Source organism: Sorghum bicolor, chromosome 7 (genome assembly GCF_000003195.3).
Source record: "Sorghum bicolor cultivar BTx623 chromosome 7, Sorghum_bicolor_NCBIv3, whole genome shotgun sequence".
Taxonomy (NCBI): domain Eukaryota; kingdom Viridiplantae; phylum Streptophyta; class Magnoliopsida; order Poales; family Poaceae; genus Sorghum; species Sorghum bicolor.
Genome location: NC_012876.2, coordinates 8,722,635 through 8,746,319, shown reverse-complemented (window position 1 = coordinate 8,746,319; position 23,685 = coordinate 8,722,635). Strand labels below are relative to the sequence as shown.

Sequence of the window (23,685 nt, the reverse complement as noted above, 5' to 3'; positions counted from 1 at the left end):
TTTATACCGCCGCGTAGAGGGGATGAACCAATCAATAATATGAAGTCCAATCACCGTGAGAAATCCAATGAACAATCACAATGGAGACACACAATTTTCTCTCGAGGTTCACGTGCTTGTCGGCACGCTACGTCCCCGTTGTGTCGACCAACACTTGGTGGTTCGGCGGTTAAGAGGTGTAGCACGAACCTCGTCCTCACTAGGACACCGCAAGAACTGACCCACAAGTGAGGTAACTCAATGACACAAGCAATCCACTAGAGTTACCTTTCGGCTCTCCACCGGGGAAGATACAAGACCCCTCACAATCACCAGGAGATGGCCGCGAACAATCACCAACTCGTACCAATGCTCCTCCACTGCTCTAAGCCGTCTAGGTGGCGGCAACCACCAAGAGTAACAAGAAAACCGCAGCTAGAACGATCCCCAAGTGCCACTAGATGCAATCACTCAAGCAAATGCACTTGGAATCACTCCCAATCTCACAAAGACGAATAATCTATGAAGGAGATGAGTGGGAGGTGTTTGCTTAGGCTCACAAAGATGTCAAGTATACTAGAATGCCAAAGAGGATGAGCCCTAAGCCAGCTAACATGTATTTATAAGCCCCTCAAACAAATAGAGCTGTTGGCTCTTTCACTGGGCAGAAAACGGGGTCACCGGACGCTAAGCAGGAGGCACCGGACGCTCAACCCCTGCGTCTGGTGCTCTAGAAACAGCCACGTGTCGCCCTTTTCACTTTCACGCGTCGATCGCTAACGGTCACCTGCAGAGCACCGGACGCGGTTAAGTTGCCACCGGACGCGTTCGGTACTCACCGGACTTAAACACAGAGAGGTCTGCAGAGAGCTCGATCACCGGATGCTGAGCACCGGACCGTCCAGTGCTCACCAGTCTCATATGCAGGGAGGTTTGCAAACGGACCGCACACCGGACTCGTACCACCGGACGCACAAACAGGGACAAGCCTGCGTCCGGTGCCTATCGTCTGGTGCCTAACCCTAGCTAAGCCAGGCACTGACTACACACCGGACGCACAGACACAACGTCCAGTGCCTCAGTGGCCAGCGTTCGGTGCACTCCCGCGACTTCCCCAAACTTCCCACCGGCGCAATAGAAACTAAACACTTCATTTTCTCAAAAAGCGCCGAATCCCGCCTTGCAAGCTCGGTGGGAGGGAGAGAGGAGCCCAACCCCTCTCTACCCTTCAAACTCCACTTCATTCTCAAAGTGTGCCAACACCACAAAGTGTGAACCAACAAGTGCACGTGTGTTAGCATTTTCACAATCATTTTCTTTGAACGAGTTAAGTTAGCTCACTAGGTTCTAAATGCAAGCCCATGAACAATGACACCTAGTGGCACTTGATAACCGCTTAGCCAAAGAATTCCCCTCTTTATAGTACGGCTATCTATCCTATCACACCCTCTATGGTGTCTTGATCACCAAAACCTAAACCCTAAGCAATACCTTTTCCTTGATCTCCAAAGGATTTTGTTTTTCTCTTTCTTCTTCTCCAAGTTGAGCACTTGATCATCTTGTGGTCATCACCATCATCACCATGATCATCACTTGCTCCATCACTTGGCATGTACCAACCTCATTAAGTCTACACATACTTAGGATAGGGGTTAGTACTAGGGTTTCATCAATTATCCAAAATCAAACTAGGGTTTTCAGTTTTCTAGTGTCATTGAAAAGAAAGTATTTTACTTGAAACTACTAAGAATTTTGAGTATCATTCATTGAATTTGGTAATGTTTCCTTAGCTTTTATAGAGGAATTGGTTATGATAAAAAAAACATAAACATCATGTTCTTAACTTGCAATTTGCATGTTCAGTAATTATTTTTCATTCATTTATTTAAAGTTTCGGATATCATTGAAGGATGAATGGAAACTTAGAATCTTGGATAGTTTTGGAGTAATAGTTATCAACTTTTATGAACCACTTGTATCTTCTTCAATCTTGTAGTTGTACCTAAAACTTTGTATTCTCGTTTCTTTTGTAGTAGCAATGCAGCATCATATATGTTCTTCTATATGGTGATCTACAATATGAACTAATGTATGGATGTCTCTTCATGTAGTTCCGATGTGTATAAGCTTATTGATACTAAGTATTGCAGAATCTAGGGTTAGAACAAATTGAATTTATGTGATATAGGTTCTAGTTGTCAAAAGTTTCCTCATTATTATTTCCTCCATTGCATCTGAACTTTTTTAAGCACCAATGTGCCTTATTATATTGTTTGTATATATCAATTATATTTTGTATATGACATATATGATGACAGACTTGCAAAAATCTCATTAATATTTCCCCATTGCATATGGAATTTCTTTGTAAACACGTGTATAGTACCATTTTCTACTAGTCTTGGTCTTTCATCTTCAATATTGACCAAGTTTATATAGAAATGCCCCAAAATTTATAACACCAAATTTACTAGATGATACTCCATGTGTTGCTGCGGATATTGCAAAAATAAATAAATAAAGTTAAGTAGAGATGACATGGATAACTTATATTAAGAAGTTAAAAGTTAGCAGCATGACATGTCTATTAGTGAAAGATGATATGGATAGTTAGTGGAATATGATGTGGATGTCTCATATTGAGATAGAAATTGAGATGATGTGGATAACTTGCATTAAGAGGTTAGAAGTTAGTGGCATGACATGACTATTAGTGGAAGATGATGTGATTGAATGTCTTGCATGTTGAGAGAGAACTTGAGATGATGTGGATAACGTGTATTAAGAAGTTGGAAGTTAGTGGCATAACATGGCTATTTGTGAAAGATGATGTGGGTGTTTGCACATTGAGAGAGAATTTGAGATGATGTGGATAGCTTGTATTAAGAGGTTGGAAGTTAGTAGCATGACATGGCTACTAGTGAAAGATGATGTGGATATCTTGCATGTTGAGATAGAACTTGAGATGACGTGTTAAGAGGTTGAAAGTTAGGTCTTGTTTAGTTCCGAAAAGATTTCGGATTTTGGTACTGTAGCATTTTCGTTTTTATTTGACAAATATTATCCAATCATGGTCTAACTAGGCTCAAAAGATTCATCTCGTGATTTACAGGCAAATTGTGCAATTAGTTTTATTTTCGTCTATATCTAATGCTTCATGCATGTGCCCTAAGATTCGATGTGACGGGGAATCTTGAAAAGTTTTTGGTTTTTAGGGTGAACTAAACAAGGCCCTAGTGACATGATATGATTATTAGTGGAAGATGATGTGGATGTCTTGCATATTGAGATATACCATGTAATAGGAATTAGCATTATAAGAGATATAGATATGTCTTCATAGCGAATTGGTATTATATGCTACATTGTTCCAAATTAAGGTCGTTCTTGATTTCCTAGTTACATAACTTGCACTAATATATATGCATCGATCTGTACATAACGTCTATGTGCAGCAAATAAAAGCAATGCATCTAGAAATTAAAATCAGAATAATTTATAACTTGAGGGAGTGTATTTTTGTACAAAGTTGTTAGAAAAGTTTTGGCTTAGAAAAAAAAACAAATATATATTCTGAAGAAATGTCCTATCCGCCGTGGATATTTCTCTAAAGAAATTGGAACCTTCTCGTGACATGAAATCGATAGTATGTTTTCGTTTTAGAAAGACCACATATTGTTGGTAGTAGGACATATGATGATTTTCTATCTTTTGCACACATATATTGTTGGATGCAAATCCATATTTATCAGGGTACTACTACGGTGGTGATAAAACTAATTAAACAGATGGATCTCGATGTGAAAAGTGTATATAGCAGCTAGCTAGATCGCCGTCAGGTTGGCAACAGTAGTGCTTCCATTCCACATGCCGACCATGTGTGTCAAACAGTGTGTGTGATTGGGCAAGTTCTTGTATTCCTCTTCTTCAACGACTTGCAGACCTCCTGCATCTCACATGTTTTCCATGCATGCATGCAGCCGCTGGTCAGATACGGCCGGCCTACCATGCATGCACCCACAGTCCACAGTGCTCCGGTGGTCCGTCTCGTCTCCGATGATCCCATTCACACATACACATTGCCACCGTCCGTCCTCTCGTTGGTTTTCTCTGATCGAGAGTCTCCATCGATGAGGCGCGGCCAGCCCAGCGCCACACACGTATATATGGACTGCAGTTTCTGTCTTTCTGAACGCGAGGTTAGTTTCAGAAGAGAAGCTTGCACACTGCATGCATTGCGTCCGAGAGAGATCGGGTGCTGCTCTTGGATCGATCGGGGCCGGCCACACAATGCATCGCCATCAGATATGTGTTTGATGAGACGTAGCTCTCGTGGGTATGCACTGACGCGCGCGGAACTCGTGATGAGACGTAACTCTCTCGCAATAAACCAGTAGTTTTCCGGATTGGTGGTGTGTGTCTTTAACATCACACAATGTCGTTGGCCGTCGCCCGCTAACACCTACATAGTATCACAAGACACGAGACATGTTACACGTACATTACTCATATCATGGGTTAGTCTGAACATGCACTAAACCAAAGCTTCAATCACCTCTTGACAATTAATCACTTTACAATCAGACGTACTTTTCTATAGTCATACCATCGTATATATTTGCAATCGAACATACTTTTTTTTTTTGCAACGTTATTAAGCTAGTATGCCCTTACATATGTGCTTATTAAGGCCCTGTTTTGATTTATTATTTACTAATAGTTAGCTACCCAATAGCTCTTTTTTTGGCGAGGAAGCTACCTAATAGCTCATATCTAGGATTCATTATTTGCTAGTTAATAGCTCATATCCAATATTATGAGCTAGCTAACTGTTACCTACTTTTAGCTAGAGGGTGTTTGGATGCATAGCTAATGAAAAACACTAGTAAGAGTATCTCTAACATTTTGCTATCTCAACTTAGCATCCACAAAAATTTAGCAAAATAAGAAAAAAAATAGCCTTCAACAGTTTGCCATCTAGACTTGGTATTTATCCCAACTTAGCATATTCTCTCCTCCGGCGCTTAAATATACTCGTGCCTATCGAGCTCCCCATTCTGTCTTGGCACGGGTTTCTAGTTGGCGCGGCTTTCTGATTGGTTCTGCTTGTGCTGCTGCCTCTGCTTGTTTGAAGTGACTGGAGTACAGGTGTGGTCCATGCGAGTGCCGCCAAATATGCCGGAATAAATAATGATGCTCCTTCTTTTCACACGAAATTAGGCCTTGTTTAGTTCCAAAATTTTTAGTAAAATAAACACTATAGCATTTTCATTTGTATTTGACAAATATTGTCCAATTATGGATTAACTAGGCTCGCAAATTACAGGCAAATTGTGTAATTAGTTATTTTTTTTATCTATATTTAATGCTTCATGCATATGTCATAAGATTCGATGTGACGGGAAATATGACAAATTTTGAAAAAAAAAATTAGAACTAAACAAGGCGTGAACGAAACACGTGAAACTGAATGGCACCAAAATTTCGATGTTTCTGAAAATAAACATCGTGGACAACAGCATAGTGGTAGGCTTTTTTTGTTTTGCCAAGTTAAAAATAGAGAATTATTGGAGAAAGTTTCTTTTTAACTTGGCATATTCTTTTACAACTTGTCAAAACACAATTAGTTACTATCTAGAGGTCTTGCTAACAATTAGTTATTTTATTAGCAATGCCTATTTAGATAAAACAAGTTACTCTCTCCGTCTCAAAATAAGTATCGTTCACTCTTCCTATGAGCATCTCTCCTATATTTGGGTAGTAGAGATAAAAAAAAACTCTGCAACAGGCTATCTACTTAATTACCTACTTTTATTGGTCCAACAAATGTCTCTCTCACTACCTATATCTATTAGCCCAACAAATCTGCCTATCTATTTCTTCCACCACGCACCGCTCTCTCTCCTACGACGACGCACTCGCTCGCATACTCTTCCCCGGCGGCATGGCTTCCCCGCCTCTCGACACGACCCCTATCTCAGACACACAAACTGCTCCTCGGCACATCGACCCTTGTTCCGACGGGCTCCCCTCCCCTCCCCAACGGCGCATGGCCTCCGGCAACTCGTGGCTGGCAACTCCCCTACTATCCTCCCGGTGGCAAGCTATAGATGGCTAAGTTCATCAATGGTAATAAGGAAGAGGATGACACATGTGTCCCTTATGTTATAGACTCCTAAAATAAATTTAGAAGTAATGTTTTAGATAGTACTGCTGAAATTAGAAGTAAAATGTAGATAGTACAAAAATAAGTGGCTACCTAAACAAATATTTAGGTACTCTGTTGTAGATAGTAGTGCTTGAGATGCTCTAAATAGTCAAACACTTTTAACTTAGATCAAATATATAAAAAAATATTAATGTTTATAGTACATAACTGATATCATAGATATATAATTCAATCTGTTTTTATAATAAACTTACTCAAAAATACAAACACTATATTTGTTATAAACTTGATTAAACTTAAGAAAATTTGACTAGCACACACTTTTTGTTTGGCTAATAAGCTATGGCAGACAGTACCGTTGGCTGATTTATTGTGAGAAAAAACACTGCTGAATGGTTGACAAATTCGGCTCTCAATCGAACAAGGCCTTTAGTTCCCAAAAAATTTGTAAAATTTTTCAGATTCTCCGTCACATCGAATCTTTATACGTATGCATGGAGTATTAAATATAAGCGAAAATAAAAACTATTTGCACAGTTTGGTCGAAATTGACGAGATGAATGTTTTGAGCCTAGTTAATCTATAATTGGATAATATTTATCAAATACAAACAAAAGTGCTACAGTGTCGATTTCTTAAAAAAAAATTTAAAACTAAACAAGGCCGCCCCGGTCATCGGAACTTTGATGTCACAAGTCAGGTTTGAACATAGAAGGCTAATATATATAAGCATCTCATCTCAGCACCTGGACCACACACTTGCGAAGCATCTATCATCCGTCGTCGTCAAGCAGTGGTGAGCGTGACACTACGCACATGCATACACTGCACGTCGTGCACTCGTGTATCACGCTCGCCCGCGCGCTACCTCCAAGCCTAGCTAGAAATTGAGCAACGAGATCGATCGAAGCGCGTGTACGTATAGACGAGCCGAGCGATGCTGGAGACGTGCCGTTTTGGAACCTCATGCACGCGCCATGCGTGGAAGGAACCGTGTATAGTTTTTATCGACCTGCCATGTGAATATGCAGTGCAGCGACTGTAGTAAGTATCCCTTCGTCGTCTTTCATCCGCGGCGTGTGGTCGTCGCAACTACACCTCACCACACCAAGTCCCAATCAGGGGGACAACACTGCCGTCGCTAAGCACCAATTAATGTAGTTATAGGGCCACTGTTAGACTATCTCCAACAATCGTCAACCAAAATACAAGACCCATTTGTCTTTTGGGTAGCGCTACAGGTAAAAGGTTCTATACATATTTTTAGTCTTCTCCAACAACAAGACCTAAAAGATAACACTCTCTGCAAATGGGTCTCGAGGAGAGAGGATATCCAATTTTGGGTTATGCCTCTCCTGATACCCAAAATGGATTTTCTGTATGGGTACTCTGTTGGAGGCTATAGGTATTGTGTTGGAAAACTATTTTGGGTTTGGGTTCCCAAATGCATGTCCTATTGGAGACAGCCTTATGATAGCAATTAGCCAATTACCTACTAGCTAGGGACAGGCTAGGGCGAGCATGTTCGTTTGAGCTTATCTGTCGAGAATCTGCTAATTATTTGACAGTATTTTTCTCTTATAATAAATCAGCAAATATTATTTTCAGCTATCGCTTTTTCAGTCACGTTTGGTTGAAAAAGCATAGCTGAAAACATTGTTTGCTGATTTATTACGAGAGAAAAACACTACTAAATAACTGATAGATTCGACAAATAAGCTCAAACGAACAGACACCTACAAATTTTTTTTCAGGTCGAACTGCACCTACAGTTAAATTAGCCCTAGCCACGGCTTCTATGAAGCAACCTTTTCTAACATCAATTTCAATGGCTAAAAAAATATTTTGTAAACCAACTTTCTTTGGTGGATGTCGACGAAAGCTAGTCGGCAGTCTACCTTGGGGTATATCTACGGTAGTAGTTTATCGGCAGACAAGTACGCAAGCTACGAACTTGATGTGAAGCAAGACACAGACAAGGTTTTTATCCAGGTTCGGCCGCCGTGTGGGTGTAATACTTACGTCCTGCGTCTGATTGTATTGGATTGTATTGAGTTGAGATGAGTTGATCTGTCCTCTAGGGGACCTCTGCCCCTCCTTATATATCCTGAAGGGACAGAGTTACAAGCAAAGTATTCTATTTGGTACAATATCTTGTAGTCTTGCGGTGCACGCCGACCAGCATCGTGCGCCGCACGTCTTCATCTTGTGGGCCGAGCCACCTCTGATGGTGCGGCCCATGTCAACCTATGAGGGTATAGGGGGTTTATATCCCCACAGCTAGTCCTCGAGCATCGTGTATTGTGATGTAACACGCCGTCTTGAGCTTCTTCGATAAGTGAGGCTTGACGTCTTCGATAAGCATGAAAGTCGCTTAAACAGTCGCAACGGTATTTTAACCAACTCAAAAGACAGCTGATCAACATCGACATCGAAGAAGCAGGTTGTTCGAAGAATGTATGGTGCTCTTAATAAAAAAGATTTCTTTCCTGATAAAGTGTGCCCACTTTACTTTTCTGAAAAGTATAGTCTTTCAGAAAGCAAGCAAATTCACCGCAAGGTGAAGTGTGCCCACTTAGTCCCCGAGCCTAGTAGTAGGTGACGTAGGCACGTGGTGCCAGGGTCTAAAGAGAAAAACCACATAAAAAATCTGATACTGAAATGCATCGATAGATGCATCGTACCGATGTAGTCCCCGAGCTTGCTAGAAGGCGAAGTATGAGCCTTGTAGCAAGGTCTAAAAAATTAAAATTATCTCATCCAATCCCCAAGCTATGGTTGGAGAGTAATCGAAGCAAGTCCTGAGCACAGAGCAGGTCTCCGAGCACGGTTGGAATGTAATCGTGCTCGGTGGTCAGCACAGTCCCCGAGCACGGCATAGAAACTGGTCGACCAGTCCCCGAGCATGGTTAGGAACGTAAACATGCTCGGTGGTCGACACAGTCTCCGAGCACGGCGTAGGGACTGATGGACAAGTTCCCGAGCATGGTTGGGAACGTAAATATGCTCGGTGGTCGGCACAATCTTTGAGCCCAGTGTAGAGACTAGTCGATATGTCGCCGAGCGTGGTTGGGAACGTAAACATGCTCGGTAGTCGGAGCAGTCCCCGACACAGCGTAGGGAATAGTCGACGAGTCCCCGAGCGTAGCTTGTTGACTGGGCTAAACTTCTGAAAAATAAATATAGAGAATAGGTAGTACATGATGTATAAATAGACTCTAGATAAAAAATCAGCACAGAGACAAGTTTTAGATTTTTTTATTATAAAATTAGCACGAGTAGTTAATTCATCCTAGAGCTTGTAGCAGCTCTGGTCTAGCCAACAATCAGCATGAGGTGCGGAACCTAGGCACGCGTAGGATTATCAGCCACGCCAGAGAGCTACTGCCGACCACCCGGAACGTAGAGGGCGGATCTCGTGCACGTGTAGGGAGAAGTCGGAGACAGTACCGGCTCTGGAAACCTCGTGTAGAAGAAAAAACTAGTCGGCAAACCAAAAAGTTGTTTTTGAAGGATAATAAAAAATATTATGTCAAAAATAAATAAAATATTAAAAGTGTACTTATCTTTGGACGAAAGTCTGGTCGGTGGCGACAAAATTGTCTGCCCCTCGAGCTTTTTGACTTGTTGTCATGACGGTAGTCGTGGTTGTCGTAGCGTCATTCTTCGCGGCGATTATTATTGCGACTCGTGGTTAGAGCAAGTAGGCCAAACAACTTGGTCGATGGCCCGAGCAGGTCGGTGTCGTCGATCTGTCTCCCTTTGTAGCAGAGAAGCGGCGACGCGTTGTCGGCGTGGTCGAAGACGTTGCTGGAGTAGTCGGAGTCGTAGCCAGCGTGGTTGGAGCCGCGACCGACGTCGATGAAAAAGTGATTGGCGTAGATCAGATCTATGCCTCCTCTGTGGTCGTGGCGGTGAAGCTGTTAAAGCTGACGGTGAACGTGAAGCCGCCCGCCATGGTCGCGAAGTCGAGGATGATGGCCATCTTGTTCGTCTGGGAAGCTGTACGCACACTCTCTACCTGGCGCGCCACTGTCGACGAAAGCTAGTCGGTAGTCTACCTTGGGGTATACCCACGGTAGTAGTTTATCGGCAGACAGGTGCGCAAGCTACGAACTTGATGGTGACGCAAGGCACAGACAAGGTTTTTATTCAGGTTCGGCCGCCGTGTGGGCGTAATGCCGTGTGGGCGTAATACCTACGTCTTGTGTCTAATTGTATTGGATTGTATTGAGTTGAGATGAGTTGATCTGTCCTCTAGGGGACCTCTGCCCCTCCTTATATATTCTAAAGGGATAGAGTTACAAGCAAAGTATCCTATTTGGTACAATATCTTGTAGCCTTGCGGTGCACGCCGACTAGCATCGTGCACCGCACGTCTTCATCTTGTGGGCCGAGCCACCTCTGATGGTGCGGCCCATGTCAACCCATGAGGGTACAGGGATTTATACCCCACAGTCGGTGAAAATAGTGAAATGGCCTTAGTTTTTTAATCTATTTTTCTCCTTTCTATTTGTTCATTTCCCTCTTCTCTTGTACTCCTTCCGTCCACAAAAGAGTCAATAATTTCTAGAGTTGTCTTAAGTTAAACTTTTTAAACTTTGACTAAATTTCTAAAAAAAATGCTAAGATTTATAGTATCAAATTAGTATCATTAGATTCATCATAGAATATATTTTCATAAGATGCGCATTTTATGTCAGAGATATTGTTACTCTTTTTTATAAAATTAGTCAAATATAAAAAAGTTTAACTAGCATGGATTCTAAGAATTGATTCTTTCGTGGATGAAGAGCATATCCTCTTCCCCGTTCAGGTCTGTTCACTTGGCCACCTCTCTTCGTGCCTTGTCCTTGTATGCTCCCCACTCTAGCATGTTCGACCCAACCCTCGCATTCTATCTGCTCCGTGCACCTTGGTCCACCATGGCTCTAGGGGGCACTAGCTACTTGTTCATATATTGCTGACGGAGCCAGAAAAAACCACTATTTTGAGCTTTGCTCTCTTCCTCCTCCCTCTATGTCTCATTGGGTTATGTGGAGCTTCTAGCTAGCTTCTCCAAGGAAGCAAAGGTAGCTGTGCTGTCGCACATTTGGTTACTGTGTACGTGGAGCCGGTAGCAGAGCACTACCAAACACGCTCAATAAAAACTCAAATCATGCATGCGTACGTGCAGGGTTATAGTCATTGGCAGTGGCAAATCCAAAGGGGCTGCAGCCCCCCAGGCTGATTTCACCACTATAGCAGCATCTTCAAATCACCATTAAATATTGATTCAAATTAACATCTTCATCATTATTTAGCCCCCCTTGTCTCCCATCCTGAATCCGCCCCTGGTCATTGGTCAGTGTTGTGGCATATTGACCGTTACGGGCCATAATCGGCAGCACCGTGATCTCTCTAGAGGACTGCTCCCTCCGTCTCAAAAAAAAATTGATGTTTTTGACTTTGAAACACCATATTTGATCGCTCGTTTTTTTAAAATTTTTATGCAAATTATAAAATAAACAAATTATTATTAAAGTATATCTAATGATCAAATAAATCATATCAAAATAGACAGTATTTATAAAAAATTAATAAATCGAATGATAAAAAAAGATGTCAAAAAAGTTAATAACAGTAGCTTTTTTTGAGACTAAGGGCTTGTTTGGCTCAACTTCACTAGTAAAGCAGTTTTTTTAGAAAATAGCTTCATGGGCAACTTTCTAGATGAAGTTGGACTGTTTTGGAAAAAAAGTGTTTGGTAAAATAGCTTCACCAACTACTTTATACATAGATGAGAGAGAAAAATGAGAGAGAGCTACAATAAACTACTTTTTTCAGCTTCATCTCAACTCATGTCTTTATGAAAAGCGAAGAAAAACAACTTTACCTATAAAACTGTTGTGAGTGTACCAAACAAATTCTTAAAAAAATAGACGCGACAGTCGTCTGGACACATCCAGAAATGTGGGCGGGAGCAGATGCAGCACGAAGCATCCCTTGATACCCAGAGATGGAGCAGAGTTGATTGGCTGCGGCCTGCGGGTCATCGGACAGGAGACTTGTTTACTTGCAAAAATATTTTATAAAATATAAATAATAATATTTTTATTTGTATTTAATAAATATTATTTAATTAGAGGCTAATTAGTTTTAAAAGATTTTTCTCAAAACTTAATTATAAACTATGTAATTAGTTATTTATATATATATATTTAATATTTAATATATATACCGTAAGGTTAGATGTGATGGGAAATTCGAAATATTTTGTAAAAATATTTAGAGACTCCAGCCTTCCAGGCTCGAGTCGACGCCACCCGCTGACAGGGCCGGGGCCCCACCTCACCTCGCTGGCTCACTCCAATGCCATCCCACGCGGCTATAAAGCGCGCCCGCGGCCCCGACTCCCCTCACGAATCATCCCATATCTCATTCCCATTCCCCAAACGAAATCCGCCGCAGCCCAGCGCTCCTCCGATCCTTCCCCTCTCGGTCTCGGTCTCGTCTCGGCATTTCCAAATCCTTGCAACGGACGCAGGAGCTCAGTGCTCCTCCTCCCAGATCTCCGATATCCCGATGGCTCCCACGGTGGCGGCGGAGGCGGCGGCGGCCAAGGGGCAGCTGCAGCACACGGGGAAGGCGGTGGGGCTCGCCGCGCACGACGCGTCCGGCCACCTCGCGCCGCTCACCATCACCCGCAGGTACGGTACGCGCGATGATGTCCTTCTGGAACGTTCTAGATCCTATGCGGTGCTCTGATCGAAGCTTCCAAAAGGGGAGGGAGGGGAGGGGCCAGCGGAAATTGGACGGCCGGCCGGTCGGCCTGCCTCTCGCCACCGTGTCGTCGTCGTCGTCGTCGTCGATCGAGCCTGTGAGATGTATACGGCGGTGGGCCGGTGGCCTAGGGGTCTGCGCCGGGAAGGGTGTGGTATAGAGCGTGCCGGCTATAGAGCCAGCCAGCCCCCTCGTGCCGGCCAGGGTATGTACGGAAACGTGCATGCTCTTACCCTGTGTAGAATGGTCTGTCTGTCTGTCTGTCTGTCCTCAACACACACACACATCGTCCCTGACCAAAGAAACACATGCATGTCGTCCACGATTGGCCCTCCAGATTACACGGGTTGGAGATCCAACGAGACGTGCTTTTGAATCTTTGCGTCTCCAAGAAACAGGCTTTCTTATTTTGTATGGTAATACTATAAGAGTACTGTATATATATTCACGCAATAAATTAACTATTTTATTAGTCCTAAAACGATTCCGTCAAAAAGCAACTCATTTTGGACAATGACACAGTGTCCAAAGCATAACTTTGACTTCTTGTTTTCATAAAAATATATTTATCAAAAAATGATATATGTATATATATATAAAAGTATTTTTTAAAACAGTTTAGTCATATAATTTTTATATTTTCAAATTTAACAACTTAAAAGTTATTGTTCATAATTTATATTCTCAACTTTGATCTAAATTTTGTCCAAAACAACTTTCTTTTCAAGTACGGAGGAGGGAGTACAACCCAATATATGTGTACAACGTTCATATCCTCCTCTTATGCATGTAGCTTAGCGGTGTGTTCGGTTTAAGGAATCAAGTCATTCTACATGAGATGATGCATTATGAGTTCATTTCTTAAATTTATAGAATGACTTAATTTCTCATACTAGTATTAATTTATTAGTTTGTCATATTATGTCATATTAGTGCTAGCTAGTTATTAGTTGTAAAGAATGAGATAGTAATGGATCAACTCGCTCTATTTCGTAAACTAAAAAAAAAAACTAAGGATGATGGACCACCGGCTCATGTCTAGCCCGAGCATTTGTGTTACGTACGAAGTACTCCAACTACACTGTTGTTGGTTGCTCAATACAAGAAAATCCATATATATATCAACTCCGTATCTGACTAGAGATAATCACAGAAATCCCATTTTTACAATTCACTTGATCCCTTTTTACAGCGTTTGTGCGAATCTGCATTTTCTCCACTAACGAAAGGTTGTGCGATAGGTCAACAAGACAATCTAGTGGTGCCCTGCTATTGGGGTGAGCTGTAGCCAAATTCGTCCCACAGATGGCCAAACCTGAAGCCACATGTACTGTACGTGGGTCTGGAGACTAGTAGAGAGATGGCACTAGCACCTCTCATTGTCGATCGTTTTCTTCAGTGTCGCTGTGGACGTCTCATTCGTACCAAGTCCTGTCACGGTCGGCCATGATGGTAGCAATTGCCAGTTATATTGATGGCTAAGGGCTTCACCAACGGGCCGGGAGAAAGAGAAGTGTTGGCTCTAGAAAAAAAAAATATCACCTTCCACACCCCGTCCTGCCGCAATCACATACTCTAAAATATGATATTGTTGATATTTCGTAATTAATCTAATATAATAATATTTCTTTCATATCATATATATATATATATTGATATTTTTTTTATTTATAACTGATTGAACTCTTATATAGGATACTAAATTATGATATTTGGCTAGCTAGAATTACTTTCTTTCTTTACCGAGGAAGTACTGTGAACATGAACATCAACGTGTTTTCTGTGGCATACTCAATCTATCACAAACTGTAAGACGTTTGACATTTTTTATACTAAATTTGATCACTTGTCTTATTTAAAAGTTTATGCAAAACATCACTTCTTTTGTCATGGCTTGGTTTATTAGTAAAAGTTTTTCAAGAATGACTTAAATTTTGACTATGTTTGTATAAATGTTTTGAATAAGACAGTGATCAAACCTAGGGTTAAATAAGTCAAACGTTTTATAATTTGAGACGGAGGGAGTGCCATCTGAATTTATTATATATACGTACGTGTTGGATTAATTACATGCATGTGTACGTATTATGCAGGAGCACTGGAGACGATGATGTAGCGATAAAGATCCTGTTCTGTGGGATGTGCCACTCTGACCTGCACAGCATCAAGAACGAGTGGGGCAACGCCATGTACCCCATGGTCCCTGGCCACGAGATCGCCGGAGTGGTGACGGAGGTGGGCAAGAACGTGACGAGGTTCAACCCCGGCGACCGCGTCGGCGTGGGCTGCATGGTGAACTCGTGCCAGTCGTGCGACGGCTGCGCCGAGGGCTTCGAGAACACCTGCGGCGGCGGCATCATCTTCACCTACAACTCCGTCGACCGCGACGGCACCGTGACCTACGGCGGCTACTCGAGCAGCGTCACGGTGCACGAGCGGTTCGTGGTGCGGTTCCCCGACGGGATGCCGCTGGACCGCGGCGCGCCGCTGCTGTGCGCCGGCATCACCGTGTACAGCCCCATGAAGTACCACGGCCTGAACAAGCCCGGGAAGCACGTCGGCGTGCTGGGGCTGGGCGGCCTTGGCCACGTCGCCGTCAAGCTCGCCAAGGCGGCGTTCGGGATGAAGGTCACCGTCATCAGCACGTCGCCGGGGAAGAAGCAGGAGGCCATGGACCGGCTCGGCGCCGACGCCTTCGTCGTCAGTAAGGACGCCGAGGAGATGAAGGCGGCGGCGAGCACCATGGATGGCATCATCAACACGGTGTCCGCCAACATCCCCCTGGCGCCGTTCATGAGCCTGCTCAAGCCCAACGGCAAGATGATCATGGTCGGCCTGCCCACCAAGGCTCTCGAGATCCCGCCGTTTGATCTCATCATGGGGAACAAGACCCTGGCGGGGAGCTGCATCGGCGGCATGAGGGACACGCAGGAGATGCTCGACGTGGCGGCCAAGCACGGCGTGACGGCGGACATAGAGCTGGTGGACGCCGACTACGTGAACACGGCCATGGAGCGCCTCGCCAAGGCTGACGTCAGGTACCGCTTCGTCATCGACATCGGCAACACCCTCAAGAATGCAGATCAGTGATCACATGCATGCATGCATGTGGCGACACTGCTGCTTGTACCTTCTCGGCTATATGATGAACCGTTTCATATTTTTGTCGGTGATATTGTAGCAACGACGGACGTAATAAATAATGTAGTATGATCTAAAAAAATAAATAATGTAGTATGATGATTACCTTCACATGCATGTTATTGTGGGTACGGTGGATGCTTTGCTTGTTGTTGTCATAAAATGTGATGTGTTTTTTTCCTCCATAATTTGCGAGTAAAGGCTAGACCATCTGAGTTGCACATGGTTAAGATACGCGCAGTGAAAATAAATAAATTTAAATGATGGTGAGACCGACTAGCAGGTTGTGAGGTTGCCTTGAAGACCTCATGAATGTTTACCGGAAAGGCATGTTATTAGAGACACACATATAATGATAGTGACCTAGAGTGGACAACGCCACCTAGAGCAGTAGTAGCAAATCTCACGCGAGACATATGTGTTGGACAAGAAGGGGTTGAAAGAGCTTGAGGTAGAAGAAAAGGTACAATTTGTAATAGATTGATTTTTTACCTATTGGATAATGGATCTCTCAATAAATATAGGGGTGCTTTTACGTGTAACGCCCCGATCTAAGAAAGTTGTTAAGGCCCATTCTACATATTAAACCACACCTACTAATTAACTCTCTTAAGCTTTTATCTTCGCTTTGCGCAAAAGAATCGTCCGGAGTTAACAGCCTCTCAGTTTCATGCTTTTAAGCTGGCTTAGCTCTCCTTCAACTTCCAATATGGTACTAAACTTCGTTGTTACAGTTTTTTTACACCTATAGTTATTCGGTGCTACAGTAACCCAAATTCAATCTGGCCTAACTTGGCCCAGTGGGCTGAGGCTCACATCCACCTATCCTCAAAGGATTTGATGTCCTCGTCAAACGTTGAACCAAGCTACCTAGTAGGACAAATGTCTAGGACCGACTCTCTTGGCCATGTCCATATTCCTAGCTCCCCTGGCCAAGTGTTATGTTCTTGCAGAGCCATACATGTCTAAGCTTCTGTGTCATACGTCTATGAAACAGTGAGAGTTGGCTCTGATACCATTTGTAACACTTTGACCTGAGAAGACAGCTAAGGCCCACTCTACACGTTAAATGAACCACACCTGCTAATTAACTATCTTATGCTTTCGTCCTCGCTTCGTGCAAAAGGATCAATCCAAAGTTAACATCCTCTCGGGTCATGTTCCTCAGGGTCCATCCAAAATGCAATAGCCACATGCTAAAACCTAGAAGGAATCGCATAGAGCCAAGACTGAAAACACCAATACAACAAAGGGTGTGTTTAGTTTCCTATAGAATACAAAATACAAAATGGTAAAATTTTTGTAGATGTGTTTAGTTCCATCCAAATTGTCAAATTTTTTAAAGTGTTGGCGGGGGTGGGCATGTGCTCCGAGATGTTTTTGGGCTTTTTTGCTTCTTTAGGCCAAAATCTAGAATGAAAAATAGTCACTTTTTTACCAAAATTTTTGCATGGTGTTTAGTTCTATTATGCAAAATGATGAACCAAAATCCAGAACTTTTTGAGATGAAAGGAGAACCTATACAACAAATAAAACCTAGGAAAACATAAACCACAAAAAAAATCTACAGCAACCCAGTCAGCCTAGAAAAATACAATCCACTAGTATTATCAAATGGAAAATCCAATTTTTTTAGACTCCACATAAGTAGATCTACATAGTAAACATATAATATGATATGCTTTAGTACAACGTTTTTGCTATAAAGATTTTGCCTTTTTCTACTTTTATTTATTTGGCTGAATCTTTGAAAAATCATAGTAAATCATAGAAAAATCATAAAATAGAAAATCTAATTTTATTGGACTCAACATTAGTATATATACACAATGAACATATAATATGTTTATGCTTTAGTCTGACAAAATATTTATAGAAGTGCAACTATAAATTATTTTAATTAATTACAGAAAAGCATACATCTAAAGCTACAACATACAATTTGTACTAAAAGCATACTAGAATATATATGTACTGTGTAGATGTGCTCATGTAGAGTCTAACAAAATTAGATTTTCTATTTATGATTTTATGTAATTTACTATGATTTTCAAAGATTTATCCAAAATAAATAAAAAAGAAAAGACAAAACTTTTATAGCAAAAACTTTGTACTAAAGTATACTGTAGCAAAACGCCGAATTAGTTATTTTAAAAATTTAGCTGAAATAATTAAAAAAGAAAAAGACAAAATACCGTTACTGAAGCAAAACCACCATTGACTATAGTAAAACTGTCTTCAAAGCTGCTCAAGAAATGTAAAATTTATGAATAAAAAGTTGAGAAAGGTGGTTTGTCCGATTTTAGAGTGGCGTGAAAGTTGGACGAGCAAAAATATACTCTTTCCAAAATTTCCTCTGTGTATAAGGCCTTGTTTAGTTCGCAAATTTTTTTTATTTTTGGTACTGTAGAATTTCGTTTTTATTTGACAAACATTATCCAATCACGGAGTAACTAGGCTCAAAAGATTCATCTCACAAATTACAGGTAAACCGTACAGTTAGTTTTTATTTTTGTCTATATTTAATGCTCCATGCATGCGACCAAAGATTCGATGTAACGGGGAATCTTGAAAATTTTTGCGAACTAAACAAGGCCTAAACACAGCCCGAGGCCCAATACCATGGCAAAGATGCAGGCCGGCAGGTTTGCGGCTCCGGCGGGGCGCGGGGTGTGGTTGGCAGCAGGCCCACAGGCCCATGGCGCCACCAGCCGTTACGATTGGGTTGGACGTGCTATTGCCGACCGAGCCTTTCGTTCTATCACCTATCCTCGCCGCCGCCACCGCCGCCGTCTGGTATCCCCTCGGAGATTCCCCGTTCCCGCCTCTCCGGCCGCCGCAGGTACGCCTGCCTCCCGGCGCCAATCGCTTCCTCCCAGCCCGCAGGTACCTCTACACGGATCACTCACCCGATCTGTCTGTAGCTGTATGCTGCAACCCTGCCCTGTCTTCTTCCATCACCCCCAGCGGCCCAGCGCGCGCGCGCGCGCAACCAACCCCCCCTACCCACCGACGGCTGGGCCGGCCGTCGCTGCCGCCCCTACTTCGTCCGCTTCGCCGGCGACGAGCGCCACCATACGCCCTCTTTTCTGTCTTCCCTTCCTCCTGCTTTGCGAAACCTCGCGCCCAAACCCTAACATCCTATTCGTATTCGGATCTGAATCTAATTTCAAGTGTATGTGCATGTGTTATGCCTACTAACTTCGATTGCTTTGCGAAAATTGTCGGGTGTACACCCATTTCCTTTACTGGGTCCGCCCCTGATTATACCTGCCCTATTTTTCTTACATTTTTTTGTCCTGTCCCAATGTTATGTAGTTGACAAAGTCCCTTAACTTCTCTATTTTAGGTTACCAAATACGGTGAGCCGTGTGTTGCAGTGGAATTTTGCACCTCATTGTACTTTGAAGGCGAATAAAGTCATTCTCCAATCTGAAGGCCAAACAAGGAGTGCACGTATTGTCATAAAGTTTGCTCAGCTGCTGTTGGACATTGGAGAGCCCAGTGGTGGTTGTATGCCTGAAAGGAATTCTTTGTAAATTTATCATCATTATTTTCCTGGCGTTAGGCAATCATGTCAGAGAGCGAGTTAGCAGTAATAAAACCAGAGGTACATCTCCCATTGCAGTTTCTGTTAACTAGAGAGAAAATGTTGCGTTCTTATCTTGATTGCATCATTTGGGCCTAAATCAAGTTTACTGGTGAACTCTGACAGGCATTGAAAACGTATATCTGGCTTCAGTGTTTTGATGGCTCCATACAACAAGTGGAGGAAGAAGTTGCCATGTTCTGCCCTATGATATGTCGGGAAATAATGAAAAATGGGACAGGGTCATCTAAGAATCATGCTATAGTTCTACCGGAAAGAGTTAATCCGGCAAGTTTGAGTTTGATTCTTGATTATTGTCGGTTTCATCAGGTCGCTGGGCGCTCAAACAAGGTTTGCTGCACTTTATATCCATCTTGAAAATTTTGTTTGTGGAATCTATATTTGCTCCAGCAGATCTTAGCATGGATTTCTTACATTTGCAGGAGCGGAAGTCATTTGATGAAAAGTTTGTCCGGATAGACACAGAAAAACTCTGCAAGTTGGCTTCTGCAGCCCTTGGTCTGCAGTTAAGGCCACTAGTTGATCTTACTTGTGGAGCGCTTGCTCGAATCATTGGAGGAAAGACACCTGATGAAGTTAGAGATATTTTCCATTTACCAGATGACCTAACAGAGGTAAGGGTACCATTTATAGTCGTGTATTGGAAAAAGTTCTCATGATCTCCCTGAGTACAATTCCCCCATCTGGAGCCAAAAAACAGATTTCATCAACACAATCTCAGCTTGATAAAGTTAACCATTTCCTTTTAGATGTTGACACATTTAATACTTATTTGTCAGGAAGAGAAACTAGAGCCACTAAAAAATATAAATGATGATCCTACGATTCGGTTATTGAACCGATTGTATGCGAAGAAGCGGAAAGAACTGCTGGAACGCCAGAAACTAAAGGTATTTTTATTGTTGTGTTCAATGATATGTCTGTACTTCATCAGGCTCTTTGTTCTAGTTTTATGTTTGTTTCTTAGGTTCACTTTATTTCAGGATGTTCAAACACAAGAAGAGCAAAAAGATGAGAGATCTGTGGATGAGTTACTTTGTTTTATAAATGGAGATGGAGGTTAGTGATTTTATCGAATATTTAAAAATCTTGACACAGAACGATCGAAGTGTGTGGTGTTTGTCCTACACCATTGGTGTCATGCCCACTGAGCAAAATAATGCCCTACATAAAAAATATAAATATTAATGTAGTGTCTAGAAAATATCAGTTGTTTTGCTGTTTTTTCAGAAAGAAAATAAAGTTTGAGTTCCAAATAGCAAAATTGCACACTTTATAAGTTATGTTGTTCTCCCATTGGACCAGTAGATTAATATTGAACAGTCATAATACAACAAAAGGTCGTTGCCATGGAGCAAACCTATTTAGCTACTATGGATGAACTTGATAATGATAAGTACTTTTAGCAGGCACTCATCACTCAACATTATTACAGTGGACTATTCATGTGTCGCAAGCTTTTGTAGAATCTGTGATCATGGTGGTATTTTGCCCATCAAAGTTAATACCTTTTTTATTGGTAGACTGGTTGCTTAGACTGAAGGAAAAATCAACTAGTCATGGTAGGAGCATGTGATTAATTATTTTTGTTAAGTTTCTACCTGCCCCTTCTGGCGTGTCCTTATGAAATAAACAGCCCCCCACCCCAGCACAACACACACACACAAAAAACCCAACTCCCTCTCCCAAAAAAGGCGGCAAAACCATGTGACACAACAATTGTTGCACGAGTTCATTGTATTTTTTACAGATTTATGTAACCATTTCACAGATTCCAGAGGTGGGAAAGCTTCTAAGAATAAGAAAAAGAATAAAAGAAGGAAAGATCAAGCTAAGAATCCCACAAAAGCGAACTCCGAACCTGTAAATAAGGTGAGAGTTCAACTTTAATTATTTTTTGCTTTCTGCGGGTAACTTTATAGATAATGCTGTATTTCTTATATATTTTTTTCTGGACTTCAGGAGGGGGCTTCCTGTGTGGTTCCGTGCAAAGCAGATAGTGGTAACATTTCTAGGCATCCTTGCCAAACTCCAAATTTGCAAGATGATATCGAGTACCCCTTCGACAATGCTTTTGATAATGCTGACCTTGATGACGGACTTGATCCTGCAATGAGGGAAGAGATTGATAGGTGAGGGCATGGGATATCTTATGGGTGGATGCATGTAGGCTCTTTGTGCTACTAGCCTGTTTCTCAATTGAAAAAGCCTGCTTTTGTACGTGATTAATATTTATATGCTGGCATTTTAACAAGTATAAGTTGATTTCTGGACTGAAAATTGATGAATTCTGTTAAATGCTTCCACTCATCATTTGAGTTAACTTCTGCTTGAACTTGTGGTTGCTGCTTGTGCCCGTCGCTTGATCCAGGCTGTGTTTAGGATGCTATTAAACCATTTACTGTTGAGATGCATGAAGCAGTGCTCTGTTTTGATATAACAAGCGATTGTTCTTGACATACAGAGAAGTGGCGGACTTTGCGATGAAGTTGAACCTAGCTTGGTCCGAAAGAATGATTTTGGGACAGGACCAACGAATGGAGTCGCATGTTGATACGCGGTGGTAATGGTTCTGTGGCAGCGATTCTCTGTTAGTTTTTTTCCGCATAGAATTTTCTTGATGAGGTTTTTTGCTGTTAGAGTGGGCAGAAAACCTTAGGCAGGAAGGAGTTTTGTTCGAGAGATACAGGATTGTGACATTGCAAGGTGCAATGGTCATGTTCTGTGAATTGTATGTACCCTGCTCTTCAAGAAAGTAGTGTGCAACCATGTGTTACCCAAAAAAAAAAGGTGGAGTGAGTTGTGAGTGTAAAAACCAGAAGTTTTGAATCTATTTATGTTCATTAACTTTGACAGGAACTCTTATATCCTTATGAATGAATAAAAGGGAAAATGCTGTGTTGTTGGAAGTTGGCAGAAACAATGGGTCGCTTAGCCCTATACCGTTGGTTTAATAGTGCTCCAAGTTTTTTCTATCCCCGTTTGGGTCTCGGTTTGTTGAGTTCTTTTTACCGATTAACTCAGTCAAAAAGTTTGCAAAATATGGTATTTGTGCACTGTTGGATAATTCTCAGTCAAAAAGTTTGGCAAATATGGTATTTGTGGATTCTTGGATAATTCAGTCACAGTTTGTGAAATAAGGTATTTGTGGACTGTTGGATAATTCTCCAAAAGTTTACCAAATATGGTATTTGTGGACTGTTGGATAATTCTCAGTCAAAAAGTTTGTGAAATGGTATTTGGATACTCTTGGATAATTCTCAGTCAAAAAGTTTGGCAAATATGGTATTTGGAGACTGTTGGATATTCTTGGAAAAGGTTTGCTAAATTTGGTATTTGGGGACTGTTGAATATTCTTGGATTGATAGTGATAGTGATGACCTTCAGTGGTCATGTCTCTTTTTTTTTTCATGTGTTAATAGCCTCATAGGTTACACAACACAAAAAGTTATTGTTCGTATCGCCGAAAGAGACCAGGACTTGTTTAGTTTCAAAATTTTTTGGTAAATTTTTTGGTAAATCGATACTGTAGCACTTTCGTTTGTATTTGACAAATATTGTCCAATCATAGTCTAACTAGACTCAAAATATGTCTCATCAATTTCGACCAAACTGTGTAATAAGTTTTTATTTTTGTCTATATTTAATACTTTATGCATACGATGTGACGAGAAATCTAAGGCCCTGTTTAGTTCCCCACCCAAAATTTTTTCATCCATCCCATCGAATCTTTGGACACATGTATGGAACATTAAATGTAGATAAAAAAATAAACTAATTACACAGTTTAGTTAAGAATCGCGAGACGAATCTTTTAAGTCTAGTTACTCCATGATTAGCCTTAAGTGCTACAGTAACCCACATATGCTAATAACAGATTAATTATGCTTAATAAATTTGTCTTGCAGTTTCCTGACGAGCTATGTAATTTGTTTTTTTATTAGTTTCTAAAAACCCCTCCCGACATCCTTCCGACACATCCGATGTGACACCTCAAAAATTTTCGTTCCCAATCTAAACAGGC

General features: G+C 41.7%; 2 protein-coding genes and 1 long non-coding RNA gene across 4 annotated transcripts; 2 read left to right on the top strand and 1 right to left on the bottom strand.

Moving 5' to 3' along the window:
- LOC110437384 lies at positions 11,953–12,560 on the bottom strand. Its single transcript, XR_002455487.1, has 2 exons — positions 12,483–12,560; positions 11,953–12,172 (listed from the first exon to the last, which is right to left on the bottom strand). It is a non-coding gene; the product is annotated as an uncharacterized LOC110437384 (long non-coding RNA).
- On the top strand, positions 12,554–16,162 carry LOC8071179 (probable cinnamyl alcohol dehydrogenase 5). Its single transcript, XM_002445169.2, has 2 exons — positions 12,554–12,837; positions 15,004–16,162. The coding sequence occupies exons 1-2, from the start codon at positions 12,713–12,715 to the stop codon at positions 15,998–16,000; spliced, it is 1,122 nt and encodes a 373-aa protein (XP_002445214.1). The 5' UTR covers positions 12,554–12,712; the 3' UTR covers positions 16,001–16,162.
- Positions 18,744–22,570, top strand: LOC110437409 (SKP1-like protein 21). Of its 2 annotated transcripts, none has more exons than XM_021465889.1 (9): positions 18,744–18,893; positions 19,401–19,661; positions 19,767–19,991; positions 20,084–20,275; positions 20,441–20,551; positions 20,645–20,720; positions 21,433–21,533; positions 21,624–21,793; positions 22,126–22,570. In XM_021465889.1, exons 2-9 carry the CDS (start codon positions 19,626–19,628, stop codon positions 22,226–22,228), a joined length of 1,014 nt encoding a protein of 337 aa, XP_021321564.1. In that variant the 5' UTR covers positions 18,744–18,893; positions 19,401–19,625; the 3' UTR covers positions 22,229–22,570. The 2 variants fall into 2 exon arrangements, with proteins under 2 accessions (XP_021321564.1, XP_021321565.1); XM_021465890.1 differs by having other exon boundaries at positions 18,794–18,937.